The following is a 27947-nucleotide window of genomic DNA, read 5'->3' as shown; positions in this document are numbered from 1 at the left end:
TTGCTTTTTAGCAGACGCACAGAGGTGCCATTCATTCTTAATGGGACACCCCCCATGCATCTGAAAATGCAGTGCGTTTGAGTGTGGGAAATCACTTGGTGCAGAAGCACCATGCAATTTCCATGCAGCTGTGATTATAAATAGCTGCAGGGACCTTTTTACTGCAGGTACATCAGCCCATTCAAAAGGAATAGCTTGTTGAACCCACCGCATATGTGTGAACCTAGCCAGGGCCAATTCAAGATCTGCTGCTTATCTCCAAGTCTCTAATGAGTTCTGTATAAAATAGGAAATTTGTATATAAAAATCAGTGACAGATCATGTCAATCTAAAAGTTACATTGACAATCTTATTTGAAAGGAAGAAAAATCTGAATCTGAAGTAAAGAAAATCCCAAATTTTGGAAGAAGAGTAATAGAGGGGAAATCATTAGTTCTGGTGACCTGGGGGCCCCAAGGGATTCCCATCATTTGTAGGGATATCCTCTCACTTCCTGTATGGCTATAGGACAATAAGTGAAGAGTGCTCTCTAAAATGGGACATAAAAAAAGTGAAAAAAAAAAATAAAATAAACAAACACCTGACCCAGGTTATAACCCTCCCTTGCTCTATACAGAATAAAAAAAAAAAAAAAAAAAAAAAAAAAAAAAGGGCGATGAGAGGGTGTTATGAATTCCTAATGGCACCTCAAGCATCTAGCAAACGCAGCTGTATGTGCAGCCACCAAAAAGCAAAGCATGTCAATACTGTGGGGTCTGGTGTGCTGCAACTTTACTATTTGTGCCTGCTGTACTCTTTTTGTGTTCGGCAGCCAATTGAAATTAATGGGCTGCCAAAAATGCACAAAAACTGTGTGCACTTGGATACGCCTATATGGTTTGAATGACCTCTAAAATTAAACATATTATGTACAAAGTTTGCTAAATATAGTAAGGAAGGATTGCATTAAATATTAGATGGTAGGTAGATGTTAGTCATGAATTGTTTATCATGTCCTTTACAATGGTGCTCACCAATTCTGGCTGCCCACACCTTTTCAGCTATCAGCTATCTGCAGTAAACCCTGATAGGAGATCTAAACCTTCCCCACTCTACCCCAAACTAAAATAAAAAGTTTGGCAATAGACAGACTTTCATATCCTAGATTTGGAAACCCCTCACACATGTTAATTATAGGCAAATGAAATCTAAAGTAACATTTTGTTTTTTCTTTATTATTTAACATTACCATGCAGTGATTTATCTCCTCTCCACATTCTAAACAGACCATTTATATGTCGGTTTGAAAAACAAGCAGAATCATTACAGCATAATTGAAAGGTCGATTTAGCTGCTAAAATATTTTATAGTACATAGACTAGCCAAACAGATGTCACAGGCAAAATACATCTGCTGCTCATCTCCAAGTCTCTTATTAGTCCCGTATAAAATAGGAAATTTGTATATAAAAAGATCAGTGAGAGATCTTGTCAATCTAAAATTTGAAAGGCAGATAAATCTGAAATTTGGCAGGAGCTGTATATGTATTTTGCCAAGGCAGCATATGATTTCTTTACGTGTTATACTTTAGGAGAAAATTAACATGTTTCTGTGTTTTCATTTTAACATCTGAATGAATACATATTTAACAAAGCATTCAGCATTATTTGGACAGCCGATTGTCAAATAGAGGATGTTAAGAGTAAACCTGCAATACAGCAAATGCAGAGACTGCAACCACTGACCTCCTTCTGATACCTGGCATGCTGACCTACTGGCTTTGGACTTTCGGAACCACTAACCCACAACAAGCAAACAAGATAAATGGAGAAAAGTCAGAAATTCCTATCCGCATACATGATGCAGGTCGAATGTATTGAAGTAAGAGTCAGCATGACATCCAGTAGATTCAGAAAGTTCAGCAATGGCTGTCTCCATGTCCCCCTCATAACAGGTTTACCTAAAAAATATGGGAGGACAGTGACCTGGAATGTACAGAATCTACACAGCCTACCCAAAAAGTCAAATATATGACCACACGCACACACATTAAACATTCACAGTGCTGGAGGAAAAAGTAAGAAAGTAAATGGAACTTAAGTCAGAAAATTAAGCTCACTTCCGACTGGCCCATTTTGCAGGTAAAGCTATGGAAAACATAAAAAGTGCGGTTTAAAATCCAGTTATACACCGTCTCATCCTGCTCTGCACACGTTCAGTTGCTCTCTAAAATTAGAGCCACTAGAAGCCGATCTGCTGACAGCCTAAAATTTTACAGCTGCTCAGGGGCTCCGAGTTTCAGTAAAATGGTAGCCTCCAGCAGGAAAAAACAGGAGCAATGCTGGAGGCAGTTTACAGCACACACTAATTTTGGTAGCATAATTAATAATGTGGAATGTATGTTCCATGCTAAAAAAAACATTTTTTTGTCAAGTTGTTTGGGGTAAAGTTGTGCTAATAGCTGGTTGAACCTCCTTTGGCAGCAATGACTTCAAGCATGCACTTTCAGTAGCTCTGGATCAAACATGCACAACGTTCAGGAGGAATTTTTGACCATTCCGCTTTACAGAACTGCTCCACCTCATGTTTGTAGGATGTTTGTTGTGAAAGACTCTTGAAGTCATTCGACAGCATCTCTAGTGTGTTAAAGTCTGGGCCACTCCAAATGGCATATTTTCATTTTCTGCCTGTGGTGGATTTACTTCAATGCTTAGGGTCATTATCCTGCTACATCATCCAACTTCTACTAAGCTTCGCCACACTGACATTATCCTGTAGGATATTTTGGTAAATTTGGGAATTCCTTTTTTCCCCTCGATGATGTTAAGTGGTCTAGGCCCTGAAGCAGAGAAACAAGGCCAAATCATGATGTTTTTTTCTCCACCATACTTCACCGTTGGGATGATGCATGGATGTTGGCAAGTTGTGCCCTTTCTGCGCCATACATTTCTCAGTAGCGTTGTTGTTTGCAATGGTGCTCTTTGGCAAACTTCAGCGAGCAGCAATGTTTTCTTTTGGTGAGCAGTGGCTTCCTCTGTGGTGTTCCTGCCATGGATATCCTACCTCTGTCCAAAGACTTACATATGGTAAACTCATGAACAGGGGTATTAGCCAGTTTCAATGAGGTCTTCATGTCATAGTTACATAGTTAGTAAGGTTGAATAAAGACATCCAGTTCAACCTGAGTGAGTGTCTGCAATTGTCCCCATCCCTGTACATTGTGCGCTCACATCGGCCAATTTTGGACAGAAGCCAATTAACATACCTGCATGTCTTTGGAGTGTGGGAGGAAACCCACGCAGGCACAGGGAGAACATGCAAACTCCAGGCAGGTAGTGTAGTGGTTGGGATTTGAACCAGCGACCCTTCTTACTGCTAGGTGAGAGTGCTAACCACTAGACCACTGTGCTGCCCTTTAGCTGTTATTCATGGGTTTTTCTTTACCTCATGGATGACCCTGCGTTGTGTCTTGGGCATCATCTATGCTTGGCGCCCACTTCTAGGAAGAGTAGCCCCAGTACTAAACTGTCTCCATTTATAGACAATTTGTCTAACTGTCCGCTGATGGATGCCTAAGCCTTGAGTTGCTTTGTATCACTTTCCAGCACTATGTAGAACAATTGCTCTTGATCATATGTCTTCAGAGAGCTCCTTTTTGCAAGGCATGGTTCAGATCAGCTGATGCATCCTATGAACAGCAATCTTAAAATGTTTCAATATCTTTCATCAAAGTAGCTGTAAACCTCGCATCCAAATTTCATTAGCTGGACTCCAGGTGAGCAAATGACTGCCTCCAATTAGCCTTTGTTGAAGTAAATATAGTCTATCGAGTCACTTACCTTTTCCTTCCAGCACGGCAGTGAATGTTTAATGGGTATGTTCAATAAAGACAAGAAACTGGAATTGTTTGTGTGTTATCAGCATAAGCACTGTGGGGTTGATGTACTAAAACTGGAGAGTACAAAATCTGGTGCAGCTGTGCACGTCAGCTTCCAACTCCAGCTTGTTCTATTAGGTTTTGACCAAAAAAAAAAAAAAAAAAAAAAAAAAAAAAAAAACTGGAAGCAGTTTCTATGCAGAGCTGCACCAGATTTTGCACTCTCCAGTTTTAGTAAATTAACCCCATTGCGTTTGTCTATTCAAGGGGTTCCCATACTTTTTCTTGCATTATATATACAGTGCCTTGCAAAAGTATTCGGCCCCCTTGAACTTTTCAACCTTTTGCCACATTTCAGGCTTCAAACATAAAGATATAAATTTTTTATTTTTTGTGAAGAATCACCAACAAGTGGGACACAATTGGGAAGTGGAACGAAATCTATTGGATAATTTAAACTTTTTTAGCAAATAAAAAACTGAAAAGTGGTGCGTGCAAAATTATTCGGCCCCTTTACTCTCAGTGCAGCAAACTCACTCCAGAAGTTCAGCGAGGATCTCTGAATGATCCAATGTTGTCCTAAATGACTGATGGTGATAAATAGAATCCACCTGTGTGTAATCAAGTCTCTGTATAAATGCACCTGCTCTGTGATAGTCTCAGGGTTCTGTTGAAAGCGCAGAGAGCATCATGAAGACCAAGGAACACACCAGGCAGGTCCGTAATACTGTTGTGGAGAAGTTTAAAGCCGTATTTGGATACAAAAAGATTTCCCAAGCTTCAAACACCCCAAGGAGCACTGTGCAAGCGATCATTTTGAAATGGAAGGAGTATCAGACCACTGCAAATCTACCAAGACCTGGCCGTCCCTCTAAACTTTCAGCTCAGACAATGAGAAGACTGATCAGAGATGCAGCCAAGAGGCCCATGATCACTCTGGATGAACTGCAGAGAACTATAGCTGAGGTGGGAGAGTCTGTCCATAGGACAACAATCAGTCGTACACTGCACAAATCTGGCCTTTATGGAAGAGTGGCAAGAAGAAAGCCATTTCTCAAAGATATCCATAAAAAGTCTCGTCTAAAGTTTGCCACAAGCCACCTGGGAGACACACCAAACATGTGGAAGGAGCTCTGGTCAGATGAAACCAAAATCGAACTTTTTGCCCACAATGCAAAACGATATGTTTAGCGTAAAAGCAACACAGCTCATCACCCTCAACACACCATCCCCACTGTCAAACATGGTGGTGGCAGCATCATGGTTTGGGCCTGCTTTTCTTCAGCAGGGACAGGGAAGATGGTTAAAATTGAGGGGAAGATGGATGCAGCCAAATACAGGACCATTCTGGATGAAAACCTGTTGGAGTCTGCAAAAGACCTGAAACTGGGACAGAGATTTATCTTCCAACAAGACAATGATCCCAAACATACAGCAAAATCTACAAAGGAATGGTTCACAAATAAACGTATCCAGGTGTTAGAATGGCCAAGTCAAACTCCAGACCTGAATCCAATCGAGAATCAGTGGAAAGAGCTGAAAACTGCTGTTCACAAACACTCTCCATCCAACCTCACTGAGCTCGAGCTGTTTTGCAAGGAAGAATGGGCAAGAATTTCAGTCTCTCGATGTGAAAAACTGATAGAGACATACCCCAAGCGACTTGCAGCTGTAATCGCAGCAAAAGGTGGCTCTACAAAGTATTAACGCTAGGGGGCCGAATAATTTTGCACGCCCCACTTTTCATTTTTTTATTAGTTAAAAAAGTTTAAAAAATCCAATAGATTTCGTTCCACTTCACAATTGTGTCCCACTTGTTGGCGATTCTTCACAAAAAATAAAAATGTTATATCTTTACGTTTGAAGCCTGAAATGTGGCAAGAGGTTGAAAAGGTCAAGGGGGCCGAATACTTTCGCAAGGCAATATTAATTATATATATATATATATATATATATATATATAACTGCACACATTCATATACACGCAAACACACACACACACACACAACTTACAGGTGTGATGTAGTCATGGTCTTGGCACTTCGAGACTGTGTAACCTGACAGGCCTTCTTTAAGAGTGATTCCAGGAACAACTCTAGTGCACGAGCTAGGACTGTGTCAAGGAGTACAATTATTTAAAAATACCATTTAAAGTGTGAACCTTCTTCCAAGATACAAATAACTTGCAAGGGCAAGTTTGCTGAATCCACATGAAAAAGGTCTGCTTTAACCAGCTCCTCTCTAGATCTTTTTGTTTTGTACACATTAAAATCTGCAATATGCCTATAAATTTGCTTAAAGTGGAACTACAGTGCATCTAAGCGCTACAAACAAAACAAAAAAAAATATGCCATTTAAATTAATTTTTAACATTCAAAGCAAACTCATACCCATCCAAGTCTCCATTCTTTATTTTGCCAAAAAATGACTTACAAACCACCCCTCTAGCATTTTGAGTAAGGGCAGAGGATTCATGTAGCATTTACTTCCTGGAATCTATCTGCCCTTAGCTCAGACATGCAGGCAGGGGGGTGTGCTTATCTGAGAAAATCCATGCTTTCCTCCTGAAAAAAAATACACAAGCTATACAATGTAAGTAGTTAAAGCCCAATTAAAGCCTTAGTTTTTTTGTTTTTTTTTAAACTTATTATGTAGCTAGGCTACATAACAAATAAAAGGATATGGTATTTTTAAAATTATTTTTACCAGGTGTATGCATTTTTGATTTGTAAAAGCTACTTGCCAGCAGCATACTGGAGAGCTGGACTGCTGCTCTCACACAGGGGGTCTCCAGCGGTCCAACATTTCCTGAGATGTGGTTGTTGATTGGAGCACTGGGCAGTAAAACACAAAAAACAAAAACAAAACTGAGGCTTCAAATGGGATTTAAGATACAAAATACTTAGAAAAGAAATTGTCATCACTAAATTGCAGTGCCAAACCCACTTCTAGCCATCACAAGCAACATTTAAAGACAATGATGACAGATCCCATCTATACTGCAACCCACTTGTATAGCAATGGAAGACAATAGAACAGCTGCGTGAAAGTAATTGAATAAATTACAGCATTTTACATTTTCATTCTGCTTCTATAGGCCTCATGTGTGACAGCAACATCTCAAGAATGTACTATTTTGCAAGGAGTGGGCGGAAAAAGGCATACCTAAGATTCAGATAGTTTGATTCAGGCTTTTGTTCCCTTTTACAACAAAAAGTTGGTGGAACCTTCGTTCTGTTTCATTGCTCCCAGCTTGTGCCTCAAATAAAAGGTCTTTGCTGTCTGCTAGCCAGAAGGAAGGTATAATTTTATATATATATATATATATATATATATATATATATATATATATATATATATATATATATATATATATATATATATATATATATATATATATATATCCTGATTACATTCCCCCCACTCCTCCTTTACCAACTGGACAACAGAGAGACAAATGTTAATAAAACCTTCATTAAAAAAAAAACCATCATAATACTTACAACACTTTCAGGGCGTGCATGAATCAAACATTTTTCAGGACTGAAGCAACAACCACAAAGAGTGAGACGCACATCATTAGAGGTACATTATTGGTACCAAGCTAATAGTCCAATATGGACAAATAGTGACAGTGAAAATAAAGTAAAGTAAATACAAAGTAAAATACAGTCAAGGCCAAAAATATTGTCAACCCTGCATTTCTGTCAGATAATGCACCACTGCCCCCAGAAAATTGTTGCAATTACAAATGTTTAGGAATTTTCATGTTTATTCCTTTTGTTTGTATTGGTATGACAAAAAAGTGGAAAAACAAAAATGCAAAACTTAAAAAAATGGAATTGACAAAATTATAGGCACCTTCTAAAAACATTAAGAAATAATTGCATTCCAAGTTTGTGATGCACCTTTTATTTTTTAATAAACTCACCTGTATCAATTAACAGGTGCTGAAAATATACTGTAGTTATCACACCAGCAAATAATTTAAATGGTGAAAAATTTACTCAACCTTTCAGTGTGTCTCGGTTTTCCATGTGGACCATGGAGAAGAGAAAATGCAGCAAAGAATTGTCTGAGGATTTTAGAACAATAATTTTTCAAAAGCATGGACAACCTCAAAGTTGCAAGTCCATCTTCAGAGATCTTAATGTTCCTGTGTCCCCTGTGCGCAACAATATCAAGGAATGAACAGCCCATGGCACTGTAACTAATCTCCCAGGACGTGGACAAAAATTGACAGTTACTTACCGATAATTGTTTTTCTGGGATATCTTCCAGGAAGGCATAACCAGAGAGATGACTGATCCACCTGACAGGAAACACAATCAACATAAGAGGTTAAAAGGCCCCTCCCTTCCCCCTGCACCTCAGTTCTCCCAAAGTAATAGGTTATCCAGGTAACAGAGAGAAACTCTTCCCATAGTACTTATATTAAAACATGGGTGGGAAGTAGGCCTGCCGCCCTGGAAGATATCCCAGAAAAACAGTTATCGGTAAGTAACTGTCAATTTTCTCTAGTCATCTTCCAGGACGGCATAACCCGAGAGGATGGACAAGCAGTTTCACTCTATAATGCTTCAGAAAGGTATCCTGCTTCGCCCAAGTGGCTGTGTGACAGATCTGTTCTATTGAGGCCCCCGCTCTCTCTGCCCAAGAAGGCGCCAAGGATCTCAGTGAATGGGCCTTAAGGTTAATTGATGGGCCTTAAGGTTAACTGGTACTGGGGAACCTGCTTGTTCATAGGCCAATCTTACTGTCTGTCTAATCCACCGAGCCACAATAGATCTAGATGCCTGCCCTCCCTTTCTAGGGCCACTAAATAAAATTAAAATGTGATTCGACTTTCTGTAGTCCTTCATGCCAAGTATGTCAACAGACATTTTACGGACATCTAATACATTTCTTCTCACTTTTTGGATTATCACAGAAGAAGGGCAAAATGATCTCCGAGATCTATTAAACTTAGATGCGACCTTGGGAAGATATAATGGGTCTTGCCTGAGAAACACTCTATCCTCTAGTATCAACAGAAAAGGTTCCTTAATGGACAGGGCCTGTTGGTCGCTAACCCTTCTGGCTGTGGTGATGGCCAGTAAAAAAAAGCTAACTTAAGTGTCAAAAACTTAACTGAAATCTCCTGAGCTGGTTCAAAAGGTGCTTTCGTCAGCGCCTCCAAAACCAGTGTTAGATTCCATGGAGGGAATATATTAGTCCTGACAGAAGTTAACCTCTCCATTGCCAGTAGAAATCTCTTAATTGGGGGCTTAAGTGTGAGCCTCTGGTTCAAAAATACAGATAAGGCTGCCATCTGTACCCTCAGGGTGTTAAGGGCAATCCCCTGATCCACCCCGATTGCAAAAAATCCAGCACCACTGGTACCGAAGGATAAGACACTTCTCTATCCCGGCACCAATGTGAAAAGCGAGTAGATCCTCCTGGTGACAAGCTTCCTGCTGCCCAAGAGGGTCTCTACCCTCTCTTTTGAGAAGGACCTCCTTCTCAAAGGCCATGCAGTCAGACTGAAGAACCCCGCATCGGGGGGACTGGCTGGAAGACAGAACGGAGGGGAAACCAACCAACCATTTTTTGAGAGTAGCAAACCATGTCCTCTTTGGCCACCACGGGGCTATCAGGATCAGTTTGCATTCTGAGCAGGCCAACTTTTGTAGGAAAAAAAACTTCTTGCCCCTCTCTCTTTTGGCTTTTACCGGGAACTTTTTTCCTTTTTCTGCTGACCGTGACAGAACCCGATTCAGGCCAGGTCCAAAAAGCTGGGAACCCTCACATGGCAACCTGCAGAGCCGTGATCTGGACATATGGTCCCCTTCCCACAACTTGACCCAGACGGCCCTTTTTGCGGAGTTAAGGAGGGCGGCAGATTTAGCCGTGCTTCTGACAGTTTTCACTGCCGCATCTGCAAAATATGCCACAGCCTTAACTATTATTTCTAGAGAATCTGTGACTTCATTAGACTCACTCCCTCTAGAGACATGGTCAGAGAGCCTGCTTAACCATGCATCCACATTTATTGCCACGCATGCTGACGCCAAGGCAAGAGCCATGGCTCCTGCATTGGCATCCCACGCTCTTCTCAAAAGCGTCTCAGCCCATCTGTCCATTTGGTCCTTTAACCTTCCTAACGGTAATCCCGAGCTAGACTCGGGATCCTACCGCTGGATGCAGGGAGGACACAGGGGGGGGGGGAGTTACTTACCTTGTCCCCTGGATCCAGCGATGTCCTCCGCTCTGTGTGATCGAGCTGTCCTCCGCTCGATTCACACAGTGCCGAATGCCGCCGAGCTCCGTTCCCTGCGACATTACGGCGCACGGGAGCGGAGATCGGTGCCAAATTCAAAAAAGTAAAAAAGACACAAAACACACACAGTACTGTAATCTTACAGATTACAGTACTGTATTAAAAAAATACACACCCCCTTTGTCCCTAGTGGTCTGTGCAGTGCCCTGTATGCACTTTTATATTATAAATACTGTTTTTTCTGCCTGAAATTTGGAGATTGTCCATAGCAACCAAAAAGTGTCCCTTTTCAGTGTTTTAGGATTTGATTATATTATTGAATAATTTTTATTATTCTTTATTATATTATAAACTTTATCATACCCGGGATGTCTGCTAGACTCTGGTTTGAATAGATTTAAGAGAGATATTCCTAAGAATTACAGGACTACAAATATAAAAACGCCAAATTTCCATGCAAAATAATTGTACCGCTTTCAGCACCTAAAACCAGAATGAAACATACCGCCAGGGAGGTTAAGTTATCTGGGTCCTCAAAGGACAAGTCAGATTTCTTAGAGACCTGTAACAGGGCTGCGTCTAACTTGGGGGTTTTGAAGAATTTCTGCTCTTCTTCCTCCCCAAAGGGAAACCTTCTCTTCCAAGTTTTGAGTTTAAGAACCTTTCATTCAACTCCCTCAAAATCACTTCCTTTAGAGCCTGATGTACTGGGAATACCCTGGACTGAGGTTTACCCAATCGCATGTACATCCCATCCCGGGCTGTCACCTGAACCGGAGGTTCTGGGATATCCTCAGAAGCATAAATTGCTCGGAGTAACTGCCTTATGTCCTCCAAGGGAAATAGGTCACTACTAGCTCTAGGACTGTCACTATCCTGGCTCTCAGAATCTGAGTTTTCCCCCTCTAACAAATCTTCCTCTGACTCTTCTGGGTCCTTCAACTCTTCAACGCCCAAAGTGACAGAGGACGGAGGTCTCTGTAAGGGTTTCTGACCCCTGTCAGAGGTACCTTCCTGAGAAGAGCCTTCTCTAGAGGACGGGATCTCTCTGTCATTTGTCGTCGGCACTTCCCTAGGTGCTATAACTGTCCTGAGACACTGGAGGGTAGAAAACATCTGACTGTACCGCAAGGAAGTCCTTCATAACCTGTGAAGTTTCCTTACTCGACAGTTTATGTATGCACCTATAAAAAAAAAATTGTCTTGTGGGAGCTTTGTTACAATTCCCACACCTTTTTGTTCTGGAAGGAGGGGGGTTTTTACTCTTAGGCTTGTGAGCCCCTTCAGCAGAGCCGCTAGGTTCTAGGGAGACAAGACAGAATCCAAACTTAAATAGTCTTTAAGGCCTTCTCCTGTGCCCCCCCCTCCCCCATGGGGGGAGTAAGACTCCTCTTACTCCATCACCTTCCAAACGGAAGAGGACTCGTCACCTGTGGCCTCTTCCTGGACTAAGGGTACGACTGTGTCCTCCTCTCTTACCATATCTGCACCTGCTGGTTCCGTACCAGGGAGCGATCCAGAAGACAATAGAAGAAAAAAAAAAAAAAAACGAGGCCTCCGCCTGTCTCTCCGGAGTCTTGTGGTGTCTGCTCCTCCTCCGCGCCATTTTGTCAGGGAACCGCCATCGGAAGGAGGATTCGGCCTCTAGCATTTCCGGGTGTGCCATTTTGGCGTAGACCGGAAACCGGAAGCGACAGCGCCCGGAAACGGAAATGGCTCCATCTTACTCCACCCAGCCGGAACGCTTACTCCTGACACAGGAGTCTTACAGCATTCATTATGGTATGGAAATTTCAACTCCCAAGTGTCCCTGCCCAGCACCACCGGTACCGAGCTGTACCGATGTCCTCTACCCCTTCAGCGGCCTAGACTCCAGCACGAGCTCTGGTTCCTTCAGAACCCCTGTGCCTGACTGGGTGGAATGTAAGGTATGAGGTATGTGCTCACAGGATTTCCGGGATACCCTTCTGTACCCATGGGGCCCCCCTGAGAGGGGACTGGGCCCTGGCTAGACCCGCAGCCCTCCCCGACTTTGGTGTCCAACCCCCGGGGGGGGGGCTAACCATCCGTTACCAGCTTTAGGTCTGTAAAAGACAAATAAAGTTTTGCTGCCGGGAAACACAATCAAGAACTGAGGTGCAGGGGGAAGGGAGGGGCCATTTAACTTCGTATGTTGATTGTGTTTCCTGTCAGGTGGACCAGTCATCTCTGAGGTTATGCCACCCTGGAAGAGGACTAGAGAAAGAGAAATATTGATCAAGATTGCAACAAAGGATTGTTCGATCAACTTCCAGACTAATTCAAGTTGGCCTTCAGGCACAGGGTACAACTGTGTCAGCTCACACTATAAGTCGCCATTTGAATGAAAAGGAATGCTATGGTAGGAGACCCAGGAGGACCTCACTGCTGACACGAACATAAAAAAACAGCCTGGTGCTTGATAAAAATCCTTTTGGAAGAATATGCTGTGGACAGACTAAACAAAATCACAGCTTTTTCAAGCCCATCATTCTATTGTTTTCAGAAAAAGAAATGAGGTCTTTAAAGAAAAGAATACAGTCCCTACAGGTCAAACATGGTGGAGGTTCACTGATGTTTGGGGTTACTTTTCTGCTTCAGGAACTGGATGTCTTGACCGTGTGCATGGCATTATAAAATTTGAAGACTACCAAAGAATTCTGGGGTGTAATGTAGGGCCCAGTGTTAGAAAGTTGGGTCTCCTTCAGAGGTCATGGGTCTTACAGCAGGACAACCTAAAGCACATGTCAAAAAGCACCAAAAAATGGTTCAAGACAAAAGCACCGGAGTACTGAACTTGACAGCAATGAGTCCATATCTAAATCCCGTAGAGCACTTGTGGAGAGATCTCAAAACAGCAGCTGGGAAAAGGAACCCTTCCAATCTGAGAGATCTGAAGCAGTTGGCCAAAGAAAAAAGTAGGCCAAAATTCCAGTAGAGATGTGCAAGAATTTCAATGATGGTTACAGGAAGCGATTGATTTCAGTTATTTTTTCCAAGGGGTGTGCTACCAAATATTAAAATTGAGGGTGACAATAATTTTGTTCAGTCCATTTTTGGAGATTTGCATGGAATGTGTCAGATTTGGCTTTTTGCTTCTCCACTTTTTTATGTCAAACAAACAAAAGAAATAAACATGAGAATGCCTAAACATTTGTAATTGCAACAATTTTTGGGGCGGAAGTGGTGCATTATCTGACAGAAATGCAGGGGTGCCAATATTTTTGGCTACGACTGCATGCAAGTTGAGGCATGTGAAAGGATGCAATGTTAGTAAATAGCATCAATGAGAGTAAAGTAGATGCATATGAAGTTGCAAATGCAGATGAAATGTAAGGTTAAGTAGTAGGGATAGAAGCCAAGAAGAAAACAGATACACTTTATACTGAGGATGGTGAAAGTAATCATATAAAAGAAAAATAGTAAAGAATGCAGAGGAAAATAAAAAAAGACAAGGCAAAAGAAAGATTGTAAAATAAAAGTTTGCTGGTTTGCCAGAGACTAGAGCAGGCTTTCCTATATACTCCTGTTACCCATTAATGTGGTTCTAAAGGCAGAACTTTTTTTTACCTTAAAAAGGATAAGTTGACCTTTACAGAAAAAAGAAGAAATGCACATTTTTTTTTGCAGGTAAAATAAAAAAAATTTGCATTTATTATTTTTTGTTGCAGGAGCCTGTAAAGCATTGCACCAGCGATCAGCAGATCACTGAAACCATGCATGTCTCTTGCAGACCCCTCAGTGTACCTGCTTCCTTATACGAGGAAGCCAATACACGCTGACAGGAAGAATGAATAAACTACCACAGCACCATGGTAGTTCATTGAAAATTTCAAGCCGACATCCACAAAGGCTGCCGGACCTTGCAGCTTTCCAGTTAGAGAGCGTTGTGAATGAGTGACGCGGCTGGTTGGGCGGAGACGACCCCCCCAGCCCGCACGGCCACGTTTTAAAAACATTTTTTTGACAGCTAGCAGGTGGAGCAGAACCCCCGCTAGCTGGCACAGAGGAGATTGGGGAGGTGCGGGGGTGGGTGCATTCATAACAGGTTACATCCCGAATATGGGTGTAACATGTTATAAAAGGTGAACTTATACTTTAATGCACCCTACAATAAGTTAAAAAATGTCCCGTTGGTTATAAATTCTCCTCTCCACCTGTTCTACTTATCTGAGTTGTATCTCGATTCAGGGCTATGCCCAAAGTGCAGCTGAGTCATACATCATCAAATTCTGTGATGAGGGAGCAGAGGAGGGGCTGACAAAAGGGTCCTGCATGACTTTGAAAGGTTGAACTCTCCTTGTGTTGTGATCATGCAATAAATTACCCGTTTGGACGCTTTTTATGTCATTCCATGGTGTGCTGGCAAATATCTTTACAGAGGAGCGGCTGAAACACACACAGCCCGGCTCGGGAGGGAGCCAACAGGTGCGCCCCATAGCAAGTAGCTTCGTATGGTAGTGTAATCAGGAGGTGGTGGTGGTGAGAAAGCCGGTGGGGGAACCCAGAAGAGAAGGTTCAAGGCCGCTCTGTGCAATACCAGAGCAGGAAAATAGAACATGTTTTTTATTCTTTTAATTTAAAAAAAAGATAGCGCTTTACAATCAATTTACATTGTGCTCAATGTCCTCTCCCTAACCATTGTTCTTTTAACATCTTTCATCTATCATGTCCACTTATATTACAGTGATTTTTACTTTCAGGCTTCATGCATACAGCTGTACAGCATGCAGAATCTGCGTATTCACTCTCCCAGTACTGGCAACTGATGCCTACAGCTGTCCATTGGGATTAATTAGAAAATGCAATTGTAAGCAGTAATGTGGCAGGGGTTCCGTAAAGCACAGAAACGTATGTTCCAAATAAACACTCTTTGCATTTGAAGCATATGTCTGAGCACGTGTGGGCGCTTTCCACAACCCCAGCTCATAACCGCATACAGTCACATTTTCTAAAGTCATCTCATTAGGCTGGGCTGTATGTGTTGCAGCTGTGGGTCCAAGGAGACCCATTACACAGGCTCTGCATATTACATGGCGCTTGTAATGCCATGTGTATGAAGCCTTAAAGTGTAGGTCCAAGAAATATCTCCTAAACCTACACGGTTTAGGAGATATTTACAAAAAGACAGGCACCACTGTCTATGGCGCATGCACCGTAGACAGTGGTGTGCAGGCACACTGGACATGCTGCTTCTAACGGTGATATGCCGTTAGTGGTGGCTCCTGTGCGCATGCACAGGAGTGATGTCATCGCTGCTCCGGCGCTGTGAGTGGCTGTAGCAGCGATACCCGGAAGAAGATGGACGCTCCGTGCTATAGGGGACAGCGGTGACATCGCTGGCTCCTGTGTCAGGTAAGTGACACATAATGGGCTACTATGCGATGCACAGTAGCCCATTATGCTTTACCTTTGCAGGGAGACAAAGAGGAAGTAACCCCATCAGGGTTTACTTCCTCTTTAAGCTGGCCATACACTATACAATTTTCTTGTTCAATTTCCTTTAGATTTACCTTCAACCACGTACGGTAGTGCTAGGGCCTACCGATTGCATACAAATTGAAAGTGCTTATTTTTGACCAATTTTATATGGTTTATCATTTTTTTTAAAGAAAAATTGTAGAAGAAAATTGTAGAATCTATGGTCAGCCTTATACCTGTATTATTCACTGTTATTCAAATAAAGTGTATCCATTACTGTGCTTTTTTGGCACAACTGCAAATTATACGGTTTTCATGAATTATTATTGTCTGAAGTTGATATTTTTGAAAATTAGAAATATATTTTAACCCAAAAGTAAACCATATCAGATATTTACTGCATGTTTTAGACCTGATAAAGGGGAACATTCAGAACCCCTGAAAATGTGTTGGGCTTTCTGCTGAACAAAAAATGTATAATGAAAAACCTCTAGAACCTATAAAACTGGATGGCACTTTCCCCCCTGCACATTAAACTGATCTGAGATATGAGTGTTGCCTAAAAGAAATTCCCCCACATCAGATACAACTACCTGGATTAAGGGCCGGTTCACACCAAAGAAACGCAGTCCGTATGCATTTCTGATGCGCTCCGGTGTGTTTTTCACCCCTTTTTATCTTCAACTTAAATAGGAACACGTGCATTCTTCTGTATTTTAGATGTGTTCTGACACATTCCAGTTCAGTGCAGAAAAAAAAAAAAAAAAAAAACTCAGCATGTTCTACTTTTTTTTCTCTGCACTGGAACTGACTGCACTGGTGTGAGCATTCTATGCATTCTTTAGTCCCCCTAAACCGCAAACCCTAAAACATATTGCTCATCAATACACGTCATGCATAAAGGATACAAATTATGACAGGAACAGCAGCAGCAACTTTGCCTATTTCTTCATCTGTTTGCATAATCTTCTTAATTCGTGCCTGCAAATCAAAAACAGTATATCAGAGTAATGGAAAAACTAACCAACCACCAGAAGTAAAAGGGGGGGGAAAAAATAGGATTTTTATACATACTGTAAAACTATTTTCTTAGATCCCAATGAGGGACACGGCTTTATTTATAATATATAAGCAAGGGTTATACACCAGGCTACAGGAGAAACCAACATGCAGGCCAGCCTCTTAGAAGCTATAACTCCTTCCAACACCTGCTCAGGATTAGCAAGGAGTCCAGAGGAGGAAAATATACAGAATATGAGAGGAGGAAGCTGTGCCAATCAATGGACTCCAATAAAAGGATTTTACATGGAGTTAAAAAAAAAAAAAAAATAAAAAAAAAAAAGTCTTATTTTCTCTATCGTCTATTGAAGGACACAGCTTTATTCATAATAACCAAAGAATGTCCAAAAGTAGCCCAAACGGAGGGGCAGGCACGCTAAAACCATACAAACAATCCAGCCCAAAAAGAAAAAAATAACCCAAACCAAAAGGGAATAAAGTAGCTACTTGCAAAAACTTTTCTTCTGAAGCTAGCATCGGACATCTGCTGAGAAAATCTGCCAGCCAGTTCTCCACTCCAGGGAAGTGAACTGTGGAGATTCCTCCAACTTACAAATCGATTTCAATGCAACTGCGCAGCTATGTTGCAAATGAGGTTTAACCCTTTCATGACTAAGCCTATTTTTGACATTTAGTGTTTACAAGCTAAAATCCATATTTTTTGCTAGAAAATTACTTGGAACCCCCAAACATTAAATATATTTTTTTAGCAGAGACTCTAGAGAATAAAACGGCAATTGTTGTAATATTTTATATGTCACGCGGTATTTGCGCAGCAGTGTTTTAAACGCAACTGAAAACGGAAAAGTGACACTTTCATGAATTTAAAAAAAACGAAACAATAAAATTAGCTAAATTTTTTTGCATAATGTGAAAGATAATGTTACGCCGAGTAAATAGATACCAAACATGGCACACTTTATAATTGCACGCACTCATGGAATGACGACCAACTACAGTACCTAAAAATCTCAAAAGGCGACGCTTTAAATTTTTTTTTCCGGTTACTAAGTTAGAGTTACAGAGGTAGTCTAGTGCCAGAATTATTGCTCTCGCTCCGACGATCGCGGCGATACCTCACATGTGTGATTTGAACACCGTTTACATATGCGGGCGCGACTTCCGCATGCGTTTTTCTTTGCTGCGCAAGCTAGCGGCAACGGGGGTGGGGGGGGGGCGCTTTAAAAAAAATATATATATTTTTAAATTAATAAAAATTGTTTTAAAAAAAAGAAAAAAAAATTGATAACTTTTATTGCTGTCACAAGGAATAATAGGTGGTGACAGGTACTCTTTATGGAGGGATCGGGGGTCTAAAAGACCTCCAAATCCCTCCTTTACACTTCAAAGTATTCAGATCGCCGAAAACGGCGATTCTGAATACTGTATATTTTTTTAAATCCGGCGCCATTGGCAGCCGAGTAAACGGGAAGTGACGTCATGACGTCGCTTCCAGCTTCATTCCAGTCCCTCCCTAGCCGCTGGAAGTGGCGGATGTGAGATCGGTGCTCCTGATTGGGAGCACCGGTAAGAGCGGCGGGAGGGGGGGGGGCGACATCTCCCGCTCCTCCGGCATAACAGCCGAGCGGCTTTTAGCCGCATTGGTTGTTATGGCTGGAAAGCCAATCGCCCGCTCAGAAAAAACGGTACTGGGATCATGCCTGCAGGTGCGGGCATCATCCCGGTATAACCCCCGGAAGCCGAGTACGCACATCTGCGTACGCTCGGCGGCAAGGGGTTAATGTCCATAAATGTAGAGTTTTGCAATTAGAAAAAACACATGCATGCATCATACACTATGTGTACAACAAAGGGAGTCAATGGTCAAGAATGATGTAGGTGGTTCTGGTAGATCAAAGATTTTGGCAGTGTGGGCAGGTGCCAAGTCCTGCTGGAAAATTAAATCAGCATCTCCATAATGCTGGTCAGCAGTGGGAAGCATGAAGGGCTCTAGAATTTCCTGGCAGAAGGCTGCGCTCACTTTGGACTTAAACACAGTGGAACGACACCAGCAGATGACATGACTCCCCAGATCGTCACTGACTGCGGAAACTTTGCACTGGACCTCATGCAACTTTGATTCTGTGCCTTTCCGCTCTTCCTTCAGACTCTGGGACCTTGATTAACAAATTAAATGCAAAATTTTCCTCAGTCCGTGATGATTTGGTGAGCCATATCATCTGCTGGTGTTGGTCAACTGTGTTTTATCCAAAGTCAGCGCAGCCCTCTACCAGGAAATTCTGGTGCACTTCATGCTTCCCTTTGCTGACCAGCTTTATGGAGATGCTGATTTCATTTTCCAACAGGACATGGCACCTGCCCACACTGCCAAAAGTGCCAATACCTGGTTTAATGAACATTGTATCACTGTGCTTGATTGGCCAGCAAACTCACCTGACCTGAACCCCTTAGAGAATCTGTGGAGTCTTGTCAAGAGGAAGATGAGAGACACCAGACTCAACAATGCAGACAAGATGAAGGCTGCTATCAAAGCAATCTGGGCGCTACCATAGCACCTCAGCAGTGTCGCAGGCTGATCAAATCCATGCTACGCCACATTGATGCAGTAATTAATGCAAAAGAAGCACCCACCATGTTTTGAGTGCATGCTATACTGTACATGGGCATACTTTTCAGTAAGCCAACATTTTAAAAAGTGGAGTTCCGCCAAAAAATGGAACTTACGCTTTAAGTGATAGGGACCCAGACATGCCACATTTTGACATGTCATTTATTGTTTTGGGGGGGGGGGGGGGGGGGTGTGTGGATACCCTCTTTTTAGAGGCATCCAGCTCCCACTTCCTCCTGGGGGTCTGCGGAGCCAGAAGGAAGTTCACTCGCCCCCCTCCCTGCAATCTTCTGGGACACGGCACCAGAAAGGAGCTGGTCTTCGGTCGCCCGCATTGCAGGACCGCAACAGAAAACAGTCCTTAACCACTTAAGGACCGCCGTATTGCCAATGTACGTCATTACAATGGCACAGGCAGGCACAAGCACGTACATGTACGTGCCTGCCTTCCAGCGGGTGGGGGGTCCGATCGGACCCCCTCCCGCTGGATACGGCGGTCCGTTTCCCTCCAGGAGCGATCCGTGATGAGGGGATGGCCGTTGGTTTCTGGCCACCCCCTCTCGATCGCTCCTGGCCAATGACGAACTTCCTCCCACTGTGTATTGTTTACACAGGAAGGAGGAAGTGATGTCATTCTCCTCGGGGCGGTCTTTTTGACCGGACTACGAGGAGAAGACTAAAAGTAAGTGCACCAAAACACTACACTGACACATAGGTACACAAACCCCCCCCCCCCAGTCACAGTGTCACTGATTGCATTGATCATTTCTTTACTGATCAATGCATTCAGTGTCAGTTGTAAAAGTAAAAACTGTCAGGGCAGTTAGTGTTAGGTCCAGGGTAGCCCCCTATCACCCCCCAATAAAGATTTAACCCCCTGATTGCCCCTAGAGTTAACCCTTTCACCCCCTTTTGCCAGTGTCACTAAGCGATAATTTTTCTGATCGCTGCATCAGTGTCGCTAGGTAGCTAGTTATTTTTTTAGGTTCACCGCCAGGTTTTTATATCGCTAGGTACCCCGATATACTACCCAATAATGGTTTTAACATCCTGATTGCCCCTAGTTAACCCTTTCACCCCCTTTTGCCAGTGTCACTAAGCGATCATTTTTCTGATCGCTGCATCAGTGTCGCTAGGTAGCTAGTTATTTTTTTAGGTTCACCGCCAGGTTTTTATAGCGCTAGGTACCCCGATATACTACCCAATAATGGTTTTAACATCCTGATTGCCCCTAGTTAACCCTTTCACCCCCCTTTTGCTAGTGTCACTAAGCGATCATTTTTCTGATCGCTGCATCAGTGTCGCTACTGTCGCTAGGTAGCTAGTTTTTTTTTAGGTTCACCGCCAGGTTTTTATAGCGCTAGGTACCCCGATATACTACCCAATAATGGTTTTAACATCCTGATTGCCCCTAGTTAACCCTTTCACCCCCTTTTGCCAGTGTCACTAAGCGATCATTTTTCTGATCGCTGCATCAGTGTCGCTACTGTCGCTAGGTAGCTAGTTATTTTTTTAGGTTCACCGCCAGGTTTTTATAGCGCTAGGTACCCCGATATACTACCCAATAATGGTTTTAACCCCCTGATTGCCCCTAGTTAACCCTTTCACCAGCTATCACAGTATAAGTGTCACTGGTGACGCTGGTTAGCCAGTTAGCTATTTAGGTTCCCCGTCAGGTTTTTATATAGCGCCAGGGACCCCCATATACTACCTAATAAAAATTTGAACCCCCCGATTGCCCCTAGTTAACCCTTTCACCACTGATCACCGTATAAGTGTTACGGGTGACTGGTTAGTTTGCTTTTTATAGCATCAGGGCACCCACCATTTATTACCCAATAAAGGTTTAACCCCCTGATCACCCGGCGGGTGATATCAATTAGGTTTTAGGGTCAGGGTCTGCGCCGCCCCAGGCAGCGCTAGGTTAGTGCCAGTACCGCTAACACCCACGCGCAAAGCATACACCTCCCGTAGTGGTATAGAATCTGAACAGATCAATATCTGATCTGATCAGATCTATACTAGCGTCCCCAGCAGTTCAGGGTTCCAAAAAAACGCATTGTTAGCGGGATCAGCCCAGATACCTGCTAGCACCTGCGTTTTGCCCCTCTGCCCAGCCCACCCAAGTGCAGTATCGATCGATCACTGTCACTTACAAAACACTAAACACATAACTGCAGCGATCGCAGAGTCAGGCCTGATCCCTGCGATCGCTAACAGTTTTTTTGGTAGCATTTTATATTTAAATCCGGAAGGCAGTGCTTGGTTTTCGGGGTCCCGTACGTGGCTAGGCTCCCAAAAAGTCCCCCACATGTGGTATCCCCGTACTCGGGAGAAGCAGCAGAATTTATTTTGGGGTGTAATTTGACTTCTGCCCATAGCATGTGTGAGCAATATATCATTTAGTGACAACTTTGTGCAAAAAAAAAAAAAAAGTTTGTAATATTCCCGCAACTTTTGGCAAAATATAAAATATTCCATGGACTCAACATGCCTCTCAGTAAATAGCTTGGGGTGTCTACTTTCCAAAATGGGGTCATTTTGGGGGGGTTTTGTGCTATTTTGGCATTTTATGGCCTTCGAAACTGTGATAGGTAGTGAGGAGTTAAATCAAAAATTTGCACCCTTAGAAATCCTGAAGGTGGTAATTGGTTTTCGGGGTGCCTGCGCGACTAGACTCCCAAAAAGTCCCACACATGTGGTATCCCCACACTCGGGAGAAGTAGCGGAATATATTTTGGGGTGCAATTCCACATATAACCATGGCATGTGTGAGCAATATATCATTTAGTGACAACTTTTTGTAAAAAAAAAAAAAAAAAAATTTATTTTTTGTCATTATTCAATCCCTTGGGACAAAAAAAAAAAAAAATATTCAATGGTCTCAACATGGCCCTCAGCAAATAGCTTGGGGTGTCTACTTTCCAAAATGGGGTCATTTGGGGGGGTTTTGTGCCATCTTGGCATTTTATGGCCTTCAAAACTGATAGGTAGTGATAGGTAGTGAGGAGTAAAATAAAAAATGTATGCCCTTAGAAATCCTGAAGGCGGTGCTTGGATTTCGGGGTCCCGTACGCGGCTAGGCTCCCAAAAAGTCCCACACATGTGGTATCCCCGTACTCAGGAGAAGCAGCAGAATGTATTTTGGGGTGTCATTTCACATATGCCCATAGCATGTGTAAGCAATATATCATTTAGTGACAACTTTGTGCAAAAAAAAAAAAAAAGTTTGTAATATTCCCGCAACTTGTGGCAAAATATAAAATATTCCATGGACTCAACATGCCTCTCAGTAAATAGCTTGGGGTGTCTACTTTCCAAAATGGGGTCATTTTGGGGGGTTTTGTGCTATTTTGGCATTTTATGGCCTTCGAAACTGTGATAGGTAGTGAGGAGTCAAATCAAAAATTTGCACCCTTAGAAATCCTGAAGGTGGTGATTGGTTTTCGGGGTGCCGTGCACGACTAGACTCCCAAAAAGTCCGACACATGTGGTATCCCCATACTCGGGAGAAGTAGCGGAATATATTTTGGGGTGCAATTCCACATATAACCATGGCATGTGTGAGCAATATATCATTTAGTGACAACTTTTTGTAAAATTTTTTTATTTTTTTTGGCATTAATCAATCCCTTAGGACAAAAAAAAATAAATATTCAATGGGCTCAACATACCCATCAGCAATTTCCTTGGGGTGTCTACTTTCCAAAATGGGGTCATTTGGGGGGGGGGGGGTTGTACTGCCCTGCCATTTTAGCACCTCAAGAAATGAGATAGGCAGTCATAAATTAAAAGCTGTGTAAATTCCAGAAAATGTACTCTAGTTTGTAGACGCTATAACTTTTGCGCAAACCAAAAAATATATGCTTATTGACATTTTTTTTACTAAAGACATGTGGCTGAATACATTTTGCCCTCAATGTATGACTAAAATTTAGTTTATTCGATTTTTCTTATAACAAAAAGAAGAAAATATCTTTTTTTTTTTCAAAATTTTCGCTCTTTTTCCATTTATATCGCAAAAAAAAAAAAAAAAAAAAAAAAAAAAAAAATCGCAGAGGCAATCAATCAAATACCATCAAAAGAAAGCTCTATTTGTGGGAAGAAAAGGATTCAAATTTCGTTTGGGTGCAATATTGCATGACCGCGCAATTACCAGTTAAAGCAGCGCAGTGCGAAATTGGAAAAAGACCTCTGGTCCTTAAGGTGTTTATTGGTCCGGGGCTGTAGTGGTTAAAGCAGCCTCTGCCTAGGTAAAAAAATATATAAATAAATGTAAAGTCATTAAGGGAAAAAGCCGTTCAACCTGCCTAGCCCTATGTCAGGGAGATGCAATTAGCGGACCTCCAGCTGTTGCAGAACTACAACTCTCATGAGGCATAGCAAGACTTTGACAGCCACAAGCATGACACCCAGAGGCATGATGGGACTTATAGCTTTGCAACAGCTGGAGGTCCGCTAATTGCATATCCCTGCCCTATGTGAAAAAGTAATTGCCCCTCCCATGCTGAATCATGAACCGTGATTAACCACAATTTTTTTTAGAAAGGCCGAGTTAAATTTCACTTGCCACACCCAGGCCTGATTACTGTCAGACCTATTTAATAAAAAAATAAAATCACTTAAAAGTGTAAAGAACATCACACCAACAGTCAGACATGGTGGTGGTAGCATGATGGTCTGGGGCCGCTTTGCAGCTTCAGGACCTGGATAACGTACTATAATTGATGGAACCATGAATTCTGAGCTCTACCAGAAAAGCCTAAAGGAAAAAGTTGGCCATGAGTTTGTTACCTCAAGCTCAAGTGCACTTGGGTTATGCAGCAGGACAATGATCCGAAATGCAACAGCAAGTCCACCTCCAAATGGTTCAAACAAAGCAAAATGTAGGTTTTGGAGTGGCCTAGTCAAAGCCTGGACTTAAATTGATTGTAAACCTGCGGCAAGTTGGCTCCCCTGCTTGAGCCGTCTTAGCTATACGTTGGCTCACGGGGGTCGGGATAGCAGGTGCCCGCTGCACATCGGGGGTGCCGATATTCATGGCCGACGGTCGCAATGGCCGCCGGCCACAAGCGATCATGAGCAGGAGACACAAAACAGGGACGAGTGTGTGTAAATACACACTTCCCTATCCTGACAGGAGTGACAGATTGTGTGTTCCTATTAGCTAGGAACCACAATCCGTCACTTCCTCTAGTCAGCCCCCTCAGTTAGAATCACCTCCCAGGGAACACAGTTAACCCCTAGAGCCCCCCTAGTGTTAACCCCTTCACTGCCAGTGACATTTATACAGTAATCAATGCCTTTTTATAGCATTGATTGCTGTATTAATGTCATTGGTCCAAAAAAAAAAAAAAGGGTGTAAAAATCCGATGTGTCCGCCATAATGTCGCAGTCACGATACAAAAACGCAGATCACCGCCATTACTAGTAAAAAATAATAATAATAATAATAATAATAATAATAATAAAAAGGCTATAAATCTATTCCCTATTTTTATCATCATTCATGGGGCCTTATCCATCCAACTTAATAATTATGGTACTGTAGGGATTGTTTAGAGTGTTCCCCTCTATGGCAGAAATGAGGCGTGCACACAAATGTATTTACTCTCCCCAGTACATTTGTGTGTTTTTTCTTTTGTAAAATTGTTTACTCTTTATAGATACTACTACATACAATCTCTCGGGAAATATACACTCCTGAAGAAGCGGTCACCCCACAAAACATGTCGAGTATGAATCAGCTTGATCGTCATTCTTTTTCCCTTATTGTGGAGGATTGAATGCACGTTTTTACTGTTCAGTTTCCATATAGAGATAGATGTATTATGTACATTTCCTTCCAAGGACTTTAAACAAAAATTGTGTTTGGTATAAAAAAAAAAAAAGTATAAATTTATTTAGAAAACATCAACAAAGTTTATGCGAGTCCTTACCGCACCATGAAAGTCCACAGTTGCCTTAGATTTTCTGCTAAATTGTTTTTGTAAATTTATAGGACGACGGTACTTCAATGATTTTTTCTAATATATAGCACTTAAGGCAGCACAGTGGTGTAGTAGTTAGCACTCTCGCCTAGCAGTAAGAAGGGTCGCTGGTTTGTATCCCAACCACGACACTACCTGCCTGGAGTTTGCATGTTCTCCCTGCGACTGCATGGGTTTCCTCTGGGTACTCTGGTTTCCTCCCACAATCCAAAGACATGCATCGTGAAATCCTTTTCTCTGAAGTTCATTGACGGACACAGCTCTTTTAATTCTTGACCTTAGGGTTATTCACGCCACCTTCAGGAGAGGACTAGGCAGAACATGTAAAAAACAGCAAGACTGCACAGCACCGCCCATGGGGTGGTCCTTCTGGCCATAACCCCTCACCCCGCTTCCTGCAGCTCAGTTCGTCAAAAAGCAGTACAAGCATAAATAGGAGGGGTGGGTGTTGTGTCCGTCAATGAACTTCAGAAAAAAAGGATTTTACGGCGAGTATAAAAAAAATAAATAAAAAATAAATAAATATATCGCATTTTCTCTTTCGTTCATTGACGGACACAGCTCCTTTAATTCTTGACCTTAGGGACGTCCCCAAGCAGTGTCAGAAAACGAGGGGTGGAAACAGCAAAACATAACTTCACCCACAACAAAAGGAAGACCTCAACAGAGGAGTTGCCATCTTAACCAGTTGCCGACCGCCGCACGCCGATGTACGTCGGTACAATGGCACGGGCAGGCATAAGGACATACATGTACGTCCCTTGCCTCCCGCGGGTCGGGGGCCCGATCGGGCCCCCGCCCGGTGCCTGCGGCGGTCGGTATTCGTACGGGAGCGATCCCGGACGAGGGGACGGCCATTCATTCATGGCCACCCCCTCGCGATCGCTCCCGACGAATAGAAATCCCCGGTGACATCACTTCCTCTCCTGTAATGTAAACACAGGAGAGGAAGTGATGTATTCTCTCCTCCGTGTCGGTATTTTTCGTTCCGACACGGAGGAGAGCGGATCAGTAAGTTGCACCAACACATCCCACACACAGTAGAACATGCCAGGCACACTCACACCCCCCCTTTACCCCCCGATCACCCCCCCAATTACCCCTGCCCCCCAGTCACAGTGACACCAATGTCATTTTTTTTTTTTTTTTTTTTTTTTTTTGCATTGGTGTCATTTGTGACTGTAATAACTGTTAGGGCAGTTAGAGTTAGCCCCCTTTAGTTCTAATGTACCCCCCTAACCCCCCCAATAAAGGTTTAACCCCGTGATCACCCCCCGTCGCCAGTGTCACTAAGGCTGGGTTCACATTGCAGCGGTTTATGAGAACGAATGTGATTCGCACCGCACTGCAGTGCAAATCACATCCGATCTCTGTGCGATTCGAGTTCAGCCATTCGCCGCACCCGCCACACCCGCCGCACCCGCCGCAAATTCGCACGGGACCCTTTTTTTGGCCCGCAGCAGAATCGGATCGCATGGGTGTTCACACCATGCGATCCGAGTTTGCAGATCGCACTGCGATATGCGAACTGATCTGGGGGTGTCAGTAACATTTCACTGACACTCCCAGCAGTTCGCATAGGGCAGTGTGAACTGCCGCCGGGAGGCATGCGATGCGGGAACCCGCCGCGGATTCGCGGCGTTTCCGCATCGCTCCAGTGTGAACCCAGCCTAATAAGCGATCATTTTTCTGATCGCCGTATTAGTGTCACAGGTGACGCTAGTTAGGCAGGTAGGTATTTAGGTTCGCCGCAGCTTTTTATAGCGCCAGGGACCCCCATATACTACCGCATAAAGCCCCCTGATTTCCCCCTAGTTAACCCTTTCACCAGTGATCACCATATAACTGTTACAGGTGACGCTGGTTGGTTAGTTATTTTTTTATAGTTTCAGGGCACCCGCCATTTATTACCTAATAAAGGTTTAACCCCCTGATCACCCGGCGGGTGTCATTTGTGACTAATAACTGTTAGGGCAGTTAGGGTTAGCCCCCTTTAGTTCTAAGGTACCCCCCTAACCCCCCCAATAAAGGTTTAACCCCGTGATCACCCCCCGTCGCCAGTGTCACTAAGGCTGGGTTCACATTGCAGCGGTTTATGAGAACGGATGCGATTCGCACCGCACTGCAGTGCAAATCACATCCGATCTCTGTGCGATTCGAGTTCAGCCATTCGCCGCACCCGCCGCAAATTCGCACGGGACCCTTTTTTTGGCCCGCAGCAGAATCGGATCGCATGGGTGTTCACACCATGCGATCCGAGTTTGCAGATCGCACTGCGATATGCGAACTGATCTGGGGGTGTCAGTAACATTTCACTGACACTCCCAGCAGTTCGCATAGGGCAGTGTGAACTGCCGCCGGGAGGCATGCGATGCGGGAACCCGCCGCGCATTCGTGGCGTTCCTGCATCGCTCCAGTGTGAACCCAGCCTAATAAGCGATCGTTTTTCTGATCGCTGTATTAGTGTCACAGGTGACGCTAGTTAGGCAGGTAGGTATTTAGGTTCGCTGCAGCTTTTTATAGCGCCAGGGACCCCCATATACTACCGCATAAAGCCCCCTAATTGCCCCCTAGTTAACCCTTTCACCAGTGATCACCATATAACTGTTACAGGTGACGCTGGTTGGTTATTTATTTTTTTATAGTTTCAGGGCACCCGCCATTTATTACCTAGTCTCACTAGTGTACCCCTAAATTTAGGGGTGTCTACTTTCCAAAATGGGGTCATTTGGGGGGGGTTTGTGCCATCTTGGCATTTTATGGCCTTCAAAACTG

At 43.1% G+C, this 27947-nt stretch overlaps 1 protein-coding gene across 1 annotated transcript in view; it reads right to left on the bottom strand.

The window, feature by feature from the left end:
• The window catches only part of DRAP1 (DR1 associated protein 1), a 57775-nt gene that overhangs the window by 8217 nt on the left and 21611 nt on the right, over positions 1-27947 (bottom strand). The window contains exons 2-3 of the mRNA XM_077456367.1: positions 16463-16535; positions 5870-5963 (exon numbers count right to left, since the gene is read on the bottom strand). Of these exons, the coding sequence (XP_077312493.1) occupies positions 5870-5963; positions 16463-16535 (167 nt within the window). The remainder of the gene's footprint in view (positions 1-5869; positions 5964-16462; positions 16536-27947) is intronic.

The sequence above is a fragment of the Lithobates pipiens genome, unplaced genomic scaffold, assembly GCF_037356315.1.
Source record: "Lithobates pipiens isolate NorthernLeopardFrog02 unplaced genomic scaffold, aLitPip1_a1.2 Scaffold_10, whole genome shotgun sequence".
In the NCBI taxonomy this organism is placed as follows: domain Eukaryota; kingdom Metazoa; phylum Chordata; class Amphibia; order Anura; family Ranidae; genus Lithobates; species Lithobates pipiens.
The sequence above is the reverse complement of the archived record's forward strand: the minus strand, read 5'-3'. Positions and strand labels throughout refer to the sequence as shown.